Raw genomic sequence first — 18,362 nt, 5'->3', positions numbered from 1 at the left:
AACTTAATTGTTTTCACCACATAAAATATTGGTAATTTTGTTAGCTAACACTACCATGGCAATCATATTGCAATATAAATGTATCAGTATGGCACACCTTAAACTTCTAGAATGCTTTTCGTTGATTATATCTCAATTAAAAAAAAAAAAAAAAGAACTCCAAGGTCTGGGTGTAAATAAGCAGAATTCTGGGAATCAAGCCAAAATAAAATAATTCCATTTGACTATCAGGAAGTTAGGGTGATCTGGAATTTACCGAACAATGCTTTTCTCTAGGAAACTTCAAATTTCACATGATTCTGTGATACAGATGAGGCACCTGCTTGCTGCTATTTTCCTCCACTTAACCTCACAATGTGCAGTGTATCTTGACCCTCATTCCCCTCTCAGGGACTGACCAGTGAGCATCAGGCAATAAGCACCATGAGGCACCATCACTTAGTCAAAGTTGTGGGGGGACTGATGCGTCTCCAAATAGTCCAGATGCAGGGGGCAGAACCCCCAGGGCACGGTGACCCTCACTGACTCACAGAAGCCATACTGGGGGATGATGGGGGAAGACTTGCTGGGAAACATTCACAGCCCAAGTTCCCAGCAGCACCAATCTCTCCCAACCCCTTCCTACCCCTTCATACAGAGGAACATCACGAGTTTCCCTGTGGGTTAAATTTAATGCTTGTTACATATTTGTCCAGGCCTTTACTGTTTATTTTTCCTTTCCCTTAATAGTTCCCTCAGTTATATTTCTACTTTGACAGGTCCACATTCTGCACCGACTATCACCTCAAACACATCTTTGGCATTAACAGAAGTCTTTTAACCAGTGAAATGAACACAAAGCCAACATGTAAGACTGGTCCCCAAATTAGGTCCCTCACAGGTACAAAGAGTTGATCCAGGAGTTCATACAGATTTTCCAGTTATTTCAAGTTATTTTTCTCAGTTCATCTTTCTTCCAACCGCCCCCATCTCCCTTCAAATTTGAACTCTCAGCTTCCTTTCTCTCTGGCCTTAAAAGTCACCCACGCCAGTCTCAGTCTAGGGATGAACTTGTTCCCCTCACATTCTCTGCACAGCATCTTGATAGAACCTCTGTGTCCTCACCATGGAATTTTCCTGTGCTAGGCCCTTCTTATAGGAGCAGGGTCAGCTCCTAACATCCTTCCTAACTCCTTGGTTCCATCACATCGATTTTCCCCCAGGCTCACTGGTACTGAAGTCTCATCTCTGCACCCACTCTCTTCCCAAATGATATCTTTCTGTGGCTTCCACTGTCCCCAAATCCTCCCTTGGGGCCCCATTCTTCAGTCAAATGTCTGACACACAAAAAATATCTCTCAAAAAGAATAAAGAAAGTCACTCAATCATGTCCGACTCTTTGCAACCCCATGGACTATACAGTCCACAGAATTCTGCAGGCCAGATTAACTGGAGTGGGTGGCCTTTCTCTTCTCCAGGGGATCTTCCCAGCCCAGGGATCAAAGCCAGGTCTCCCACACTGCAGATGGGATTCTTTACCAGCTGAGCCATGAGGAAAGCCCTGTTACTGTTACTCTCAGTTACTGCTACTTTCAAAAGTAACAGTACAAGTCCAAGCAGGGCTGCTCACTACAAGTTCTTGAAGACTGCCCCATATGCTAATACTGATGAAATGCTACAGGGGAGCGTCAGCCCCCAGGTCTGGACGCACAGTCACCGCCAGTCAGTGTGTGTGACACTTCTCTGCTGCTACCCACTACCTGCTCAGAGTTGCAAGTCAGAGCACTTTCTATCCCTCCCTCAGTATCACTGAGGAGCAGCAATAGCTTAGTTCCTTATCTGAGGCAGCCAGCATGACGGCCACAGGGAAATCAAAGGCGGGGTGCGGGGTGAGGGTGGGGAGAGCTGCAGCAGGAGCAAACAACTTCCCGGTTTCCCTTTGCAGCTTGAGAAACTCTCCAGGGGTTTGTGGGAGCTTTCAAGTTGCTTTATTTTGCTTAGTCCCCGAGATCTGTGACTGGTGGGACACAGCCACCGGGGGGATAAACAGTGGTTTCTCTTGCCCCAAAGGGTCAGGGGCCGGCTATTCAGAAGGAAGTCAGTCTTTCATCTGGCCAGACGGCTCCCACAGCAACTCGGATGGTAGGTCAGGAGGCCGTTCCCTCCCCTCCCAGGAACTCAGTCAGTGGTAAGTCATCGACGTATTTAACCAGTTGTGTCCATTTGATACTTACGGTGGTTTCACTTTTGCAAACATTTATTTATATCCTTCGAGAGAAGAACTCAGACTTCTCTGCCTATCACAGGAAGCTGTTTACAGAGGGTGAGCAAACTTTTTAAACACATAGGGACTGTGACTGACACCAATTTTGTGAAACTAAACCCTGGTACTTAGTTCTCTTTAATTGTGTTTTTTCTTAAATAGCTTCAAGTAGGCAAGTCTTGTTTCTACCAAGAGAATGAAGTTGTATGAAGAAGGGTAATATTTACTTTTGTCTCCCTGTGGTAGCTGGCATACTACTAAACACCTAAGTGCTTAATGAAGGGATGAATTATAGCAGCTGTGCTCAGGATGCAGGGGCATTTTAAAGAAATGTTTATTTTAAATCTTCTGAGTTGTAGACCTGCTCTGGCTAAAATAAACACCAGAAAAGGACGAGAGTGGCTGCAGGGGCTCTAGTCCGGTGTGCTGTTTCATCCAGGACCACACAGCTGCATGAAGGAAAAATAACCTTTCATTTCTCCCCAGGGCAGCCTGAAGATGGCTAATCACACGTCAGCACCAGAGGATGACTATGATGTCCTCATAGAGGATGATCTGAGTAACAACGAAATAGAACTATGCACCCCATACGACCCCAAGATTCTCTCAGCCCAGCTGGTGCCTTACCTCTACACTACAGTGTTCGTGGCTGGCCTCCTGGACAATATCTTGGTTGTGTTTATCCTGGTAAAATATAAACGATCCAAGCAAGCAGAAAATACCTGTTTCCTCAACTTGGCACTTTCTAACTTGTGTTTCTTGCTCACTCTGCCATTCTGGGCTTACGCGGCCTCTCGTAGGGAGGGCTTTGATGACCCCCTGTGTAAAATTCTCCTGCTGCTCTACTCCGTAGGCCTGTACAGTGAGGCCTTTTTCAATGTCCTTCTGACTATGCAAAGATACCAGGAGTTTTTCCGTGGGAGAAGGCATTTCTCGGACTGCAGGCCTATGGCTAGCAGAATCTTCATAAGTGCTCTAGTGTGGGTCACAGCCATTCTGGTCACTTTGCCTGAACTTGTTTTTTACAAACCTCAAGTGGAAAGCCAGAAATACAAGTGCTTCTTTATTGGACTTCACTTCTTACCAGCTGATGAGACATCCTGGAAGCACTTTCTGACCTTAAAGATGAACATTTTGGGATTTCTTTTGCCACTGTTTGCTCTTGTATATTGCTGCATGCGAATGGGGAGAACATGCCAGTTCAGGCAGAGGAACTATGACCTTTGCAAGCTTGTTTCCACCATAACGGTAGTTTTCCTTCTGATGTGGGGACCCTACAATATTGCACTTTTCCTGTCTGCTTTCAACGAACAGCTCTCCCTGCATGGCTGTGGGAATAGTTACAACTTGAACAAAACCATTCAGATCACGAAAATCATCGCTGCCACCCACTGCTGCATCAACCCTCTCCTCTACGTGGTTCTTGACAAGGCATTTAGGAAACACCTCGGCCACCTTTGCCACCTGTGCAGTGACACTGCACCTCAGCCCACTGAGGACCCTGCCCAAGGCACCTCAGGGGAAGAATATCACCTTACTACCTAAATGGAAACTAGCTCCTGTCAAAGGCAGGATAAATAAACATCAATTTTTCACTCATCGCCTTGTTCTGTCCAACAGTTTTTTACACACTTGTATATAAAATAGGATACAGGGAGAAAAGGAGGTGGTGAACAAACGTCCACCAAGCATTGAATTTGTCTCAGGCAATGTGCTAGGCTCTTGACAAACGTGAGCTCCTCCACATCTCACTGCTTGCTCATGATGTGGGTGGAATTAGTCTCTTTTCTCTGGGGAGGAAACAGGCTCAGAAATGTGTCTATGATCACATAGCTAGAGAGTGGCAAAGCTGGGACACAAATCTAGTGCCATTCACTCCAGAATCTATGCTGTGGCCAGCACACCAAACTTTCAAAATTCAGGTGAGAAAATACATAAAGAAAATATGCACTTCTAAAACCAACTGGACCACATCCTGAAAGAGAAGCAACCTACTCACACATAAGTAATTTATCAGGCATCTTTCCTTTCATGTAATTGAAAGAGCTGGCTAGCTGGAGGCTCTGGATAAAAAGAGGAAAACAGACTTTCTCTGTGGAAAGTACTCGGGGTCTTCCTGGCTACTTGCCACACCCCCAATGAGCCCAGATAACCCCAACCTCTGAGCCTCCCAAGGTTTCTAACACTTCCTCCTATTTAACAGTAGTAAATGTAAGATTATGTCTAGAAATCTTTAACACAAGGCATACTTTGTTCTTTTCAGTGTAACATACACCTCAGGCCTCACCACATGTAACTACAAAATGCCATAATACGCATTTGCCGGTTGCTATCTAGTGCCTGTTTTCTGTTACATATCCCAAGTAGAGGTGACAGCTTAAATTTGGGATGACTATGGACAACCACCTCTCACCTCCATCACAGAGGAGGGAGGAGGAAGAGGTGGCAGCCGGGAGAGATCTCATAGTAAGCACAGGCTATACCAATCACTGGCTCTTCTGCATCCTCACAGGGTAGTATGGATGAATCGTGTCCTACAAAACATTCATATGTTGCAGTCCAAGCTACAGTGTGATGGTATTTGGAGATGCACACTCTGTGGGTAACTCGGTCTAGATGAGGTGGAGCCCTCAGGAAGGGATTCATGTCTTTTAAGAATAGACACCAGAGAATCTGTGCTCTCTCTGCACCATGGGAGGACACAGCAAGAAAGTGGCCATTGGCAAGCCAGGGAGAAAGACTGCACCAGAATTTCACCGGCACCAGAATTCCACCTCAATCTTGGACCTTCCAGCCTTGAGTACTGTCAGAAATAAGTTTCTGTTGTTTAAGCCACCAAGTCTGTGGTATTTGTTATGACAGCCTGAGCTAAGACAAGACTCATCCTGAATGACATTAAATAGCAAATAAAAACACCACGACAAGTTAAGAGCAAGACCTCAGAAGAAAGTACCCCAGCAGATATGAAAAGAAGAGAAGGAGAAGGCACGTGGGAATCCTCTTCACATGCTGATATGAGTAGGTCTGGATTCTCCATTCACCTCTACCACATATGGAACAGAAATCTCAGACAAAATGACATTGTTTTTGGATATTCACAGGCACAGTGCTGAATTCACAGAACAAATCCTTTCAGAAATTTCAGAATAAAAACATAAGAGTATATAAACTCTGACAGTGACTCAGAGTGAAATGGTTATTGAAAATCAAAAGTTTGTGAAGGATGATCCAGTTACAACAGCCCACACACATAAGTAGTATATTTGAAACATTGATAATCCAGCAAGATCTTCTTCCCCTAGCAGATGACAGTTGTCCTAAAGATAAAAACGATTCAGGCTTGCACCATTTACAATAGCCAAGACATGATAGCAGCCCAAGTGCCCATCAAGTGCAGATCAGACAAATGTACACACACCCAAAGTGAAATATTATTCAGCCATAAAAAGGATGGAATTTTGACATTTGCAGAAATGTAGGTGGACCTACAGAATATTGTGCTGCATGAAATAAGTCAGACAGAGAAAGACAAATACTACATGACATCACTTATATGTGGAATCTAGAAGATAACACAAATGAGTGTATATGCAAAACAGAAACAGAGTCATGGACATAGAAGATAAACTTGTAATTACCAAAGGGGAGAGGGAAGTGGAGGGGACAAATTAGGGTTATGTGGTTGGTAACGAACACAAACCACTACATATAAAATAGATAAGTATCAAAGATGTATTATATAGTACAGGGAACTATAGCCATTACCTTATAATAACTTATAAACGAGTATCATTTGCAAAAATATAGAATCACTATGCTATATACTTGAAACCACTAAAATACTGTGAATCAACTATTTTTCAATTTAAAAAAAAACACGCTTTTACACTTTTCTACAAACTATTGCATTAAAAAACTAACAATCATTAAAAAGCCTGAAGAGAAGACAGTTAGCACAGTTAATAAACATTGACAATGTTTCTGTTTTGCCTGTAAATTATTTTCTAATGCAAAAAGAATTTCCTATCAAGTCAAGATAATTCTAATTTGGGACATTTGAGAGAAAGGTTGAAATCTCATGAGAAATCTTTGGTTCATCTCAATTCTATGTATTTGTGGGTATAAATGGGACAAATTGTAAAATGGTAAACAATCGATACAGTGAATGAGAAAGCAATAAAATCTGAAGTTGAAAAAAAAACACAGGATGCCAGTTAATTTTGAATTTTGGTTAAGCAACAAATACCCTTGTTTTACCTATTTTTTTTTTTTTCAAATGTGCTGTGGCCACATCAGCCCAAGTTATCCTCCTTTCTAAGAGCTGCTCATCGTTTCCTGGTCTCAGGCTTCCAGACCAAGCTGGAATTTCAATAGGACTTTGTTGTTGTTGTTTACCAACTGCCTTCACAGACATATCTGCACCACATAAAAGTCTTTCAAAGAAAACTGAGAATCATCAGCTTCATTTTACAAGTGTGGAAACTGAGACTTAAATCACACAGCTCTCAGGGGTCAGAATCTGGGCTTGACATTTTCCGATATCAAATGTTATGCTCCTTCCTCTCCTCCACCCAGTTCTTCCTGATTTGTCTCTAGAGTTTGGTTTATAGAGTGAGTTCCTGTATATAACTGCACCAGATTTTTCACAATATACCAAGTGATTGGGGGAAGGCGGGTCTGAGGATTGCTGCTCCCATCAGCCACCCATTTACAGACACTGAGAAAAGCAGAGTTCTCCAAACAACCATCTCTGGCACATCTAACAAAAGAAAATCTTTGATCTAAATTTCACTCTAAATCCTTTGATCTTTCCCTGTGGTGTGGCCTTTAGCTATGACCAGGGCCATTAGTCACATCCCTAGAGTCCCCTGCCGTGCCCGCTTGGAGAGAGGGTAGGAAGGGGTGTCTGTCTCTTCCAGTGGGACCCAACACAGGCCATCTAGCCTCCCTGACCCTCAGATAACTGGGAATAAGACTCCTCCCTAGGCAGGGTTGATGGCCGAGATGAGGGCTTAGTGAGCAACAGTGACTGGCCCACTGGATGCTGCCACACAGCATTTTTCCTCACACCCTTCACAGATGCTGCCTGAACCTTGATGGTGCTTGAGTTTCAGTTCTCATGGGCCTCCTCCTCCCCATATCAGCCTCCTGCAACTGCCAGGTAAATGACTCTGTTTAACAAAAGGATCTGGGGACATGTGGCTCATCCCCAGCTTCTTTGTTTGAAAGAGTGGTAGGGAGGATCAGACCATCTGGGTTGTATCGCCTATGACAATATGTGTTTTCCTCTGCCCTCAAACACACGGTCAGCTCAATAGTTTTGCTGTGAGTCTGTGGACAGCCCTCCCCACCAAGCCCTCACCCACACGCTACTTCAGGCGTCCGTCGTGGCAGCACACCTGCCGCATACTTCCTGGGGGGTGCACCCAGCTTGCTCACCATGGCTCAGACCTTCACCAGCTGCCCCGTGCAAACAGGCCTGCCCTCCTCTGCAAAGCACACAACTCATGTCCCCAAGTACACGCCAGCTCTGTCTGACGACGATCTGCACACATACTCACTGTTTCCACTCTGTCTCTGAAGGACTCCAAGGCAGAGGGTCAGGTTCATCTCCAAATGGACTAGAGCAGATGGGATGCAGTGACAGACGAGGAGGGGGCCAAGAAAAAGACTCCAGTCAACACAGGTGCTATTATTCCCACAGAGAGAAGTGACACTCATGCCCGTGAGGGAAGGTAAGAAGGAGGGGTTGATTACCAATGGGTAATGGAAGCACTTCCTTAAAAAGAGGCTTAAAGACATTATAGGGAAAATCTGAAAAATATGACTATGAACAACATATCAGACACTAGATTTATCATTTCAAGAGTAACAATAAAATTGGGATTATGTGGGACAATGTCCTTACTCTTAGAGAATGCATGCTCAAGAATTTAGGAATGATATGACTGATTCATGTTGATGTATGGCAGAAATCAACACAATATTGTAAAGCAATTATCCTCCAGTTAAAAATAAGTTGTTTTAAAAAATGCAAAAAAACAATTTAGCAATGAAATGTCATGGTGGTCACAATGCACATGCAAATAATTTAATGTCACACACACACACACACATATCAGGTCATATAAAGGAAACAAGGAAGAAAACACATCAAAATGTTAACACCTGTCAGCTCCACATGGTGGGCATGTGAATGCCCACTGAGCCCTCTTTGACTCTCACTGCACAAAGGGAAATGTTCCTAAGATCAAGTTGAAGAGGAAAACTGATTTTTTTTAAAATTTTTTGGCCATGATGGGTCTTCATTGCTATCTGTGGGCTTCCTCTAGTTACAGGGAGCACAGGCTACGCTCTATTGTGGTGCATGGACTTCTCACTGCAGTGACTTCTAACCTGTGCTCAGTAGTGGCAACTCCCTGGCTGTAGAGCACAAGCTTAGTAGTTGAGGAACACAGACTTGGTTGCTCTGCAGCTTGTGGAACATTCCTGGACCAGAGATGGATCTCATGTTTCCTGCACCGGCAGGTAGAATTTTTACCACCAAGCCACGAGGTAAGCCCAGAAAACTAACTTTGATATTGCCTGGATAATATAGTGGCCAGAGGACAAAAGAACAAGCTGAGCTCGAAGGGCCTCAGAAGGCAGAAACAGAAAGCATCAGACCCTTATCGCCCTTCCACCCATGTTGCAACTGTCGCAATTTTTGCGCCATCCTGGGGAGCATAGCTTGTCCCTTTCCTAACCCCATATTAGGAAGGGTATTTGTCCTGTTCTTCTCCCCCGTAAAAGGAAAGCATACATGTGGTACCTAATCAGTAAATGACAGCAAGATTTCTACCCCATCTCTTCCTTATTCTCCAGCTAGAAAAGATAGGCAGATGACACATGTTCGTTGTCATTTCTTCTCTGAGCCTGCCCACTGCGTCTATTAGACGCACTGTATATTAGAGAGCACTCTAATAAATTGTATTCATCTCTCATTCTGCCTTTCCAGACATTCTTTTCCAACCTGAACAAGGACCACCACAGGTAAAAACAAAGACCTCCCCCAGGACAAATTTTAAAAGTCTTCTCCTTTCTGGTCCCTCATGACTGGGGAGAGAGGCAATCTGTTCCGGAGTCATAGAGAAGAAGGCCCAGCCCCTCATCTCACCCACAAATAAAGCTGAGGCAAGAACAATTAAGGGACTTACCTGAGGTCACACAGCCACACAGCAGAGCTGGGCCTGGGCTCTAGATGTCCTGCTCACAGGCCACTTCTTTCACACTCGGGACTGACTTGTAATTATATCTGGAAACAATGCGGGGCTAAACTCGTCCAAATACGCTAAGGGTAACAAGCTAACTCCCTGAGAGAGAATTAAGCAGCTTCAGTCTGTTTCCCAACGACTTAAGAATACACGACGCTCCTCCTGACAGGAAGTTCCCGGCACCACATGGTAGCGGCTTTTCCCTCAAACTAAACCCACAAAACAAGGAAAACAGCCCGACGGAAAACCTTCGAGACCTCCAGGGAACTTTCGAGCCCTTGACAGCATCTTCGACGCCGCCAAAGAACTTGTGAGGCCGCGCGAGAACCTTCTAACGCTCGCGATAACCTTCGGGCCCTCTGCCGCACAGCCCTCCACGGAAGGACTGCGCAGGCGCAGGCGCAGACACTGGCAGCCGCGTGGACTCCTGCGCGGTACCGATAGCCCCAATAGCACTGGCCAAGCGCGGCAGCACCGCGCTGGAGGTATCGGTGTGGGGGATAAATCGCTGCCCCAGAGCAGCTCTAGGCCCTTTCAACACGTGGTGCAGTGGGAACAAGAGTCGTCATTGTGCTTCTATAGCACCTCCAGGAACTTGTCCTGCTCGGCAGAGGCAGAGCCTAACTTCCAAGAGTGGATGGAAAGATCCAGGGATGTTCCTACCACAGGACAAAGAGCGGCATCCAAAGGATCTGGCAAAGTGCAAGCCTTGGAACAAACCCAACCTACCACCTGTTGTTTTGTTTGGCAGGGCACCTGCGGAGTGTGGCTTTCACGTTTATTTTAATAGTTGGGAAAAAATCAAAAGAATATTTCATGGCATGTGAAAATCGCATGAAATAAAGATTTCAGTGTCCATTAACAAAGGTTTATTGGCATTGTATTTATTGGTATTGTAAATGTGTATTGCTAGTGGGCTTTTTTGCACTGTAATGGCTGAGTCCAGTGATTGTGACAGATGGTTTCTGGAACTTTCATGGCTTCCCGCTGCCCCTTGGTGTGTTGCAAATCACAGTCAGGTAGTTATGATTCAACAGCACTTCAAGTACCAGACTGTGATGATGTGATACAACAATGACATGTACATGTACACGTACAATAAATATGACATGTACATGTAATCTTCAGCCTAGACTGATGTGGTGATAAGAGTGTCTTTTATTATTCATAATAAACTTCATACCTGAGTTTCACTCAGAGCTGAGTGTATGCTGGTGAAGTAACTTTTGCTGCTTTCCTATGCAAGTTCAGGGTGGGAGCTGGTTCCTAGCACCAACTTGTAATTAGAGGATTGGAGCTTTCAGCTCTACTTCCCAACCTCCAGGGATGGGAGAGTGGCTGGATAATCAACAGAGGTAAATGACTTAATCAATTGTGTGTATGTTACAAAACTTCCATACAAACCCTATACTATGGGATTCAGGGAGCCTCTTGGTTAGTGATCGCATTGATGTGCTGGAAGAGAGGCACACCCCAACTCCACAGGGACAGAAGCTCCTATGATCTAGGCCTTTCCAGGCCTTAGCCTATGTACCTCTTTATCTGGCTATTCTGTATCTTTTATATGTTCCTTTAATATAAATAGGTGACTATAAGTAACGTGTTCCCCTGAATTCTGTGAGTCATTATAGCAAATTACTAAACATGAGGAGGAAGTTGTGGGAACCCTCGGTTTATAGCCAAGTTGGTCAAAAGTATATGTAACCTGGGAACCCACTTCTTGTGATTGGCATCTGAAGGACGAGGGCAGTCTGGTGGGCCTGGGCCTTTAACCTGTGGTTAACTCTAAGTCGTTAGCGTCAGAATTGAAATGACTTTCAGATAAACCCAGTTGCTGTCCACAGAGAATTAGAGAATTGTCTGGTATATGAAACCCACATATTTAGTATCCAAAGTGTTTTGAGTAGGCACATACAAACAGAACAGACTTGTGGTTGCCAATAGCAAGGGTGTTGTGGCAGGGATGAATTGGGAGTTTGGGATTAGCAAATATAAACTATTATCTATAGAATGGATAAACAACAAGGCCCTACTGTATAGCACAGAGAACTATATTCAAACTCCTGTGATAAACCATAATGGAAAAGAATATTTGTAAAATAATGTACATATATATAACTGAATCACTTTGCTGTACAATAGAAATTAACACATCATAAATCAAATATATTTCAATATAAAAAAAGTGTTGTCAGTAGAGAAAACAGTTTCTCTTTACAATGTAAATCAACTATACTTCAATATTAAAAAAAATGTTTTCAGTAGACAGTTTCTTTTTATTACCAGCTCATATCCAACATGTCAAAAATAAGCAAAGAGAAAAGTGAACTTTGAATGTAACTATGAATTGTGGATTATTTTGTTATCAAATTAGATGACAAAGCACTGTATTTACTATGCAGTGAAACTGTCATTGTGCTAAAAGAATACAACATGTGTTGATATCTCCAGCCTAAGCATTCATTGCACTATTCCAAACTCAGAGGGGAGAAAAATAATCAGAAATCTAGAAATTTTAAAGTGAAATATCTCATCACAACAAAATTTCTTCAAGGAAATTCCCTGGCAATCCAGTGGTTAGGACTTGGCTCTTTCACTGCTATGGGCCCAGAATCAATTCCTGGTCAAGGAACTAAGCTCCAACAAGCTGTAGAGCCCAGCCAAAACAAAAAAAAAGAATTTTTTAAGATTTTTTTCTTCAGAACAAAAGATGAAATAAGGCTACAAGCAAAGTAAGTTTCTAAATAGTTCATTTGTTAGCCAAGCAAGAAAAGCCTTTTAACTATGTTGAATTAAAGAAATCATTTGATTGCAACTGTAAACAAATGTGTCCAGAGAAAATTAACTTATTTAAGACTGTTAAGGCTTCCCGGGTAGCTCAGTGATAAAGAATCCGCCTGCCAGTGTAGAGGACACAAATTCAACCCTGGATCTGGGAAGCTCCCACATGCCACAGAGTAACTAAGCCTTTGTGCCACAAGTACTGAGCCTGTGCTCTAGAGGCAGGGAACTGCAACTTCTGAAGTCCTCATGCCCTAGAGCCCATGGTCTACAACGGACGAGGCCACCACAATGAGAAGCCGAAACACCGCAACTAGTGAAAAGTCCATGCAGCAACTAAGACTGAGCGCAACCAAAAATAAATAAATATTAAAAAAAAAAAAAAAAGACTGTTAACCTTTCATTGACACTTCTTGCCTACAGAGTTGAAGACATTGGGACCAATATCAAAAGATCAAAAAACAAGGCAGATGGTTCTGGATGGCTTTCCTTGGCTTTTGATGAGTAAACAGATGTTACAGATGCTAAAAGAATACAACATGTGTTGATATCTCCAGCTTGTTGATATCTCTTGTCTTTCTGAGGAATTAGTGGTGAGTTTGAAGTGAGTAAATAATTAGCCTCCGTGAATAGCCTGCATGGGTTAACTATAGACAAGAATATTTTCCAAAAAACTGAGGAAACACTAACTTAGTACAAACTGAAGTGGAATGTGCTAAAATGTATTACAATTGATGGTCATTAAAATCTGTGTCGGGCAGAAAAAAGCTTAGAGTGGGAACCATGCAGAATGCAAGGCCATGAGCTTTCCTAGAAGATTATGAGGAACTTGGGGGTTTCAGAAAGTAAAACCAGGGACACCAAACAGAGCTCACACTCAATTCAGTGTCAGAGTGAAAGGATGTGAGACCAAAGACCCCTCCCCCCGACACACAGACAGTGATGCTATGACCTCCTGACTTGTTCTGTGTGATGAAATGATGGAAATTATATGGCCTCTCCCAGGAGGAAGCTTTAAGGGTTATTGTGTCATGCCTCCAACTCTTTTATTTTCCCCTGTTTATAGGCCAACACACCCCAGGTGGGAGCTGCTGGTTCAGCCTGGGTCTCAGAATAAAGAGATGAACAACGGAGTCTCTGATGACTCATGACAGGCATGCATGTGACCCATGACCCATGAATGTGGCTTTGTTATGTAAGGCACTAGGATGTTGGCATAACTTAGCATGAGTTAATGGATACACGGGCTTTCTGATAGCTCAGTTGGTAAAAAATCTGCCTGCAATGAATTCCCAAGTTGGGAAGATCCCCTGGAGAAGGGAAAAGCTGCCCACTCCAGTATTCTGGCCTGGAGCCGCAAAGAGTCAGACATGACTGAGCAACTTTCACTTTCAGTGGATACAGTGATGTAAGACTTTGAAACTTTATTTCAGCCAGAAGAGGGGATTTCATGGGCCTTTCATTCCACTTAAGTTATCTACTGATGCCCATGAGCCCTGAAGTCCATACTCCACAACAAGAGAAGCCACTGCAGTGAGAAGCCGGTGCACCACAACTAAAGGGTAGCCCCCGCTCTCCACAACTAGAGAAAAGTCCTTCCAGAAACGAAGACCCAGTAAAACAAACAGAATAATAATAATAGTAAATTTTAAAGATAAATTTAAAAAAATGTTAAAGGCAGAGAAAGGAAGGAGGAGCAGCAAGGAAGATCAGGAAACAGGGCTTCAAGGAACACGTGGTCCACAGGATCAGAGATGTAAGGGGCTCGGGGGAAGAGATAGGAACCCAACTAAGCTTCTGTCTTATTCCAGAATTCTTATTCACTTCAAGGGGGTGAATAGGTTAGAATCAAATTACAGTGAGGTGAAGAGAGAATGACCCAACCACCCACCTGACTTGCTGAAGGAAGTGAAGGTAGCCCCTCTCTGACCGCACTTGAAAGAGCTTGACTGAGAAAACCAATGACTAGAGGTTAACTGGAGAATGAGGGCCAATAAAGCCAAGGGATAAATGCACAGTTAGTTTCCCCTTGTACCTCAGTATACCCAGGGATTGGTTCCAGGACAAATTCAAGGATGCTCAAGTCCCTTATGTAAAATGATGTAGTATTTGCATACAACCTATGCATATCTTCCTGTACATTTTATCTTTTTTTTTTCTCCTATACGTTTTAGACTACTTATAATGCCTCATACAATGTAAACGATATGTAAATAGTTGGCAGCACATGGCAAATTCAAGGTTTGCATTCTGGAACTTTCTGAAATTTTTCAAATATTTTCAGTCCTCTGTTGGTTGAATTCAAGGCTGTGTAACCCAGGGACATGGAGGGCCCATTGTATTCCACATTTTCCCCTGGTGTCTATATTTGTACATTTACTACACCTGATGCTATTTACCTAAAATACCAAATACTCATAAGCCTTCTTGACACCCACATTCTTCCACTGATCACTTGATTCCTACTCTCTATTTCTTCCCCCACCTTAGAAACACACATATATGCACATACACACTCAAACATACACTTATACAGACAACTATGTAGCCGGCCAACTAGGTACCCTAGAGAACAACAGTTGCTTAACCTGACCTTAGATTCCAGACCATCAGACACCAAACACAAAACCGCAGGAAAGCAGGAGGCGGGTGCGACCTGGAAAACAGGGAAGGAAAGGTTCCACTGGGCAGGAGTTTGGTCAGACATGATTTCAGTATGACATTCGAGAGAAGATAATTGGCATTTTATAGGGAATGAAAATCAACAGCATTTCTAACTTTATTTCTTGCTAGGATGACAGCAGGGAGTTGTGAACACTGATGAGCTTGGCAAAATCCGACTTCAGGAAGGGAGAGGGAGGTCCCTCGAGCCTGGAGATTGGGGCTGAGAGCAGGGAGGAGCTGAGGCCCAGGAAGGCAGGCTAGCTTCTTTGCAGGCTTTACCTCGTCAGGAAGGTGCAGGCTTCCAGAAGCGCTGTGGGACACAACAAAGCCAGAGATTCAGAAAAGGATTCCTTTTTTTTTTCTTGGAATCAATACATCAGTCAAAGAAGACACTAAAACAGACTTCCCTCTGCCCTTCTTCCCCACTGTAGGTCAAAGCTTGCCATCCCCGTATTTCCCAATGACCCCTCCTGCTAAGACCAGCAGGGCCCACGGGAGCACACAGAAGCTCTGGTCCTCATTGAGCTTCGTGATTTCCTGCTCTGGCCTGAGTGACACAAGCCCCACCCGCTTGTCTCCAGGTGAATCAGCTGTCACATTCTCAAGTTCACATGGTCCTCGAATTTCTTCTGTGAGCAACTGATCATCTTCGTGCAAATCTGCCTGCAGTAGCGTCTACCTACTCATTCACTCATTCATCCATGAATCCCTCCCGAGCACCTGCTTTGCACGAGTCTCTGTTAAGTGCTGGGGATTCAGCACAGACAGAAGAGCCCTGCCCTCCAGAGCTGTATAGTCTGTGCCGTCCTGAGTGGGCTTCTCTGAAGAGTACCCCTGCAGCAGGGTTTGTGAGTGTGGCCCTAGATCCACCTGCATCACGATTCCCCGAGATATCTGTGGATACAGCAGGGTTTCCCAGCCTTGGCACTACTGACGTTGGGGCTGGGGAATTCTTCATTGTGAAGGCTATTCTGTGCTTTGTTTAGAAGCATCCCTGCCCCTACCCACAGATGCCAGCAGCACCCCCGCTCCAAGTCATCAGAATTAAAAACACTTCCTGGCATTGCCAAATGCCTCAGGGGCAAAATCATCCTCGGCTGAGAACCACTGATGTAGAGACTCCCAGCCTTCCCCCTCCCCCTGGACCACCACACAAGCCCCACCAATGCCTCCAACTCCCCTGGGGAGGGAACAGGAACAGGGACCTGGATGACTCCAGTGCACATAGGAGGCAGAACACACTAAGATGTGGGAATTATTGCCTGGAGCCTTACAACACTCTGCTATGTCTTCTAAACATTTTTAAATTGTTGTCAATACATTTTCCTGGCTAAAATGGTTTTGAGAATTTGTATTCTCTATGGTTACTGTTTGTGGTAACTGCCTAGAAATCAGAATTTGCCATTTCTCAATATATATGTAAATACATGTGTACATATGTTTATATGCATTGGCAGGAAGGTTCTTTACCACTAGCACCACCTGGGAAGCCCATGTCTATACATACATACATATATTTACGTACATAGATATATTTACATGCATACACATATTTACAATTGCTATCAGCATTATAAAAATTTAGCATATTATCTACTGCTTTACTTTATTCTCTAATTCCTTCACTTCATCAGCAAGAGCATAATTTCCTGAGGTATTTGTTGTTCAGTCGCTCAGTCATGTCCAACTCTTTGCGACCCCATGGACTGCAGGACACCAGGCCTCCCTGTCCTTCACCATCTTCATCTCTGAGGTACAGAGACATCGTATTGCCTTAACGTTTTTAAACCCACATCACCCCCAAAATGTTTGACCCTCCAACTTTGACCTTCATGCAAAACAGTTTCTCAGTGATGCTATTGATATTCCACTTACGGGAGGTTGAGCATTTTTTCAGGTTGGCAATAGCTGTGACATACTCTGTCCCCAGATATTTTTCATATGTTGGTCTGCCTTCAAGTTTGGCCAGACACTCAGTGTTGTCATTGAACAGAAGGTTTTTGGTTTCAGATTTGAACAAACAAAACTTGTCCGGGCAGTCTTTTCCATTTCTCCCGAACAGAGCCTGTGTCAGAAGGGCAGACAGTAAGAGACCAGCTGAGGAAAAGAAGAGAGATTATGGACCTGGGAGGCAATTTCTGCTGTGCAGGGTCAGCTGCAGGAAGACTGTGGGGCAAAAGGGGCTGAGCTCTAGAATCGATCCGCTGTCCCGGCTGAGCCTTCCCCTGCCCTGTGTCCCCATGCTCCAGGCCCCAGGCCAGCGCCCAGGCACCTCACCACTTCTGATATCACTTCCCACCATCTTGCCTTGCTTCTTAATCTGTGGCCTCCACCCTCAGAACTTCTTATGGGTGACTAGGTACCAGATGAGGAGTTTGAGATCTGTCCTCAAGGTTAATCACCTCTACCATTCTAATAGGCCAGCTCTCCCAGAGGGGCAGTCTGCATGGGAAATCCTCTCTGCCACAGACCAGGTCATTGCCTTGGGCGGGTCACCTCGTCTCCCCTGACCATGGTTCCTCCTTTGTGCCCAGGGCTCCCAGAGGTGAGCTGCAAGGACCAAGCATCTTCATAGTGGAGACCTCTTACCAGCACCTGTGACTATGCATAGTGGGAGCTCCATACATGCTAGTTATTGGGCCTATTTTTACATCCCAGGGTCACTGTCTTTAAAGCACATCTAGAAGAAAACATGCCGTTTTAACACAGAACTAGACAAGCTAATTGAAAAATCCCAGACTTTAAGGAAATTATAGGATTTCTTTCAAACGTCTACACATAGAGAACCGTACATCTATAGAGGTTCTGGGTCAGTTGTTTTTAGAGATTACAAATGCAGGGGCCTTGTCGAGAACGCTGCCCAGCCAGCCCGGGCTCTGCAGACATCAGCAGAAGAAACTCAGCTCTCTACCTGACTGTAAGAGCAAGGCTCAGTCGCCTCCCTCATTTGCCGGAAGAACAACAGGAGGCTCAAGGGGAGACAGCCTCTCCTGGCTGGGCAGCGAGCACACGTCCAGGGGCCTGAGACTCGGGGCAGCCCCTCAGCGCGGACAAATACCGTCATCTCCAGCTTCAAGCGGGGGCCCAAGGAAGAACGGCTGGCGATGAGCGGCTCCGCTGGGCTCCGTGGCTGACCACCTAAGAGGAGCCCCTGCAGGTAAGAACAGGCAGGAGGCCCTGCGATCCTCACCTGCTGGTGGAGCAGCACCTGTTCCACATGTGCTGCCCTATCGCTCCGAGACACCACAGCGTGACTTGGGGCCTCCGCCAGGTAGCAGTTCTGAGCCTCCGTCACAGGCTTCCTGGTGCCATCGAGGCAGAGCAACCTGAAGTCCTCGCGGTTCAAGTTCTTAGCCCAGTCTGCACTGCTCTCTCCTGGAGACAGAGAGAAGGCTGCATCAGCCACGGCTGCCCGGCTGAGT

The 18,362-nt window shown here is 44.7% G+C and overlaps 2 protein-coding genes across 2 annotated transcripts in view; one reads left to right on the top strand and one right to left on the bottom strand.

Moving 5' to 3' along the window:
• Window positions 1-1,925: 1,925 nt before the first annotated feature.
• CCRL2 (C-C motif chemokine receptor like 2) lies at window positions 1,926-3,841 on the top strand. The gene is made up of 2 exons (XM_065935395.1): window positions 1,926-2,167; window positions 2,729-3,841. The coding sequence occupies exon 2, from the start codon at window positions 2,741-2,743 to the stop codon at window positions 3,785-3,787; it is 1,047 nt and encodes a 348-aa protein (XP_065791467.1). The 5' UTR covers window positions 1,926-2,167; window positions 2,729-2,740; the 3' UTR covers window positions 3,788-3,841.
• Window positions 3,842-15,036: 11,195 nt separating this feature from the next.
• Window positions 15,037-18,362, bottom strand: part of LTF (lactotransferrin) — a 30,308-nt gene continuing 26,982 nt past the window's right edge. Inside the window, exons 15-17 of the mRNA XM_065935394.1 lie at window positions 18,131-18,315; window positions 16,816-17,005; window positions 15,037-15,250 (exon numbers count right to left, since the gene is read on the bottom strand). Of these exons, the coding sequence (XP_065791466.1) occupies window positions 15,216-15,250; window positions 16,816-17,005; window positions 18,131-18,315 (410 nt within the window). The 3' untranslated portion in view covers window positions 15,037-15,215. The remainder of the gene's footprint in view (window positions 15,251-16,815; window positions 17,006-18,130; window positions 18,316-18,362) is intronic.

Source organism: Muntiacus reevesi, chromosome 4, assembly GCF_963930625.1.
Source record: "Muntiacus reevesi chromosome 4, mMunRee1.1, whole genome shotgun sequence".
In the NCBI taxonomy this organism is placed as follows: domain Eukaryota; kingdom Metazoa; phylum Chordata; class Mammalia; order Artiodactyla; family Cervidae; genus Muntiacus; species Muntiacus reevesi.
This window is presented reverse-complemented; position numbering and strand designations above follow the sequence as displayed.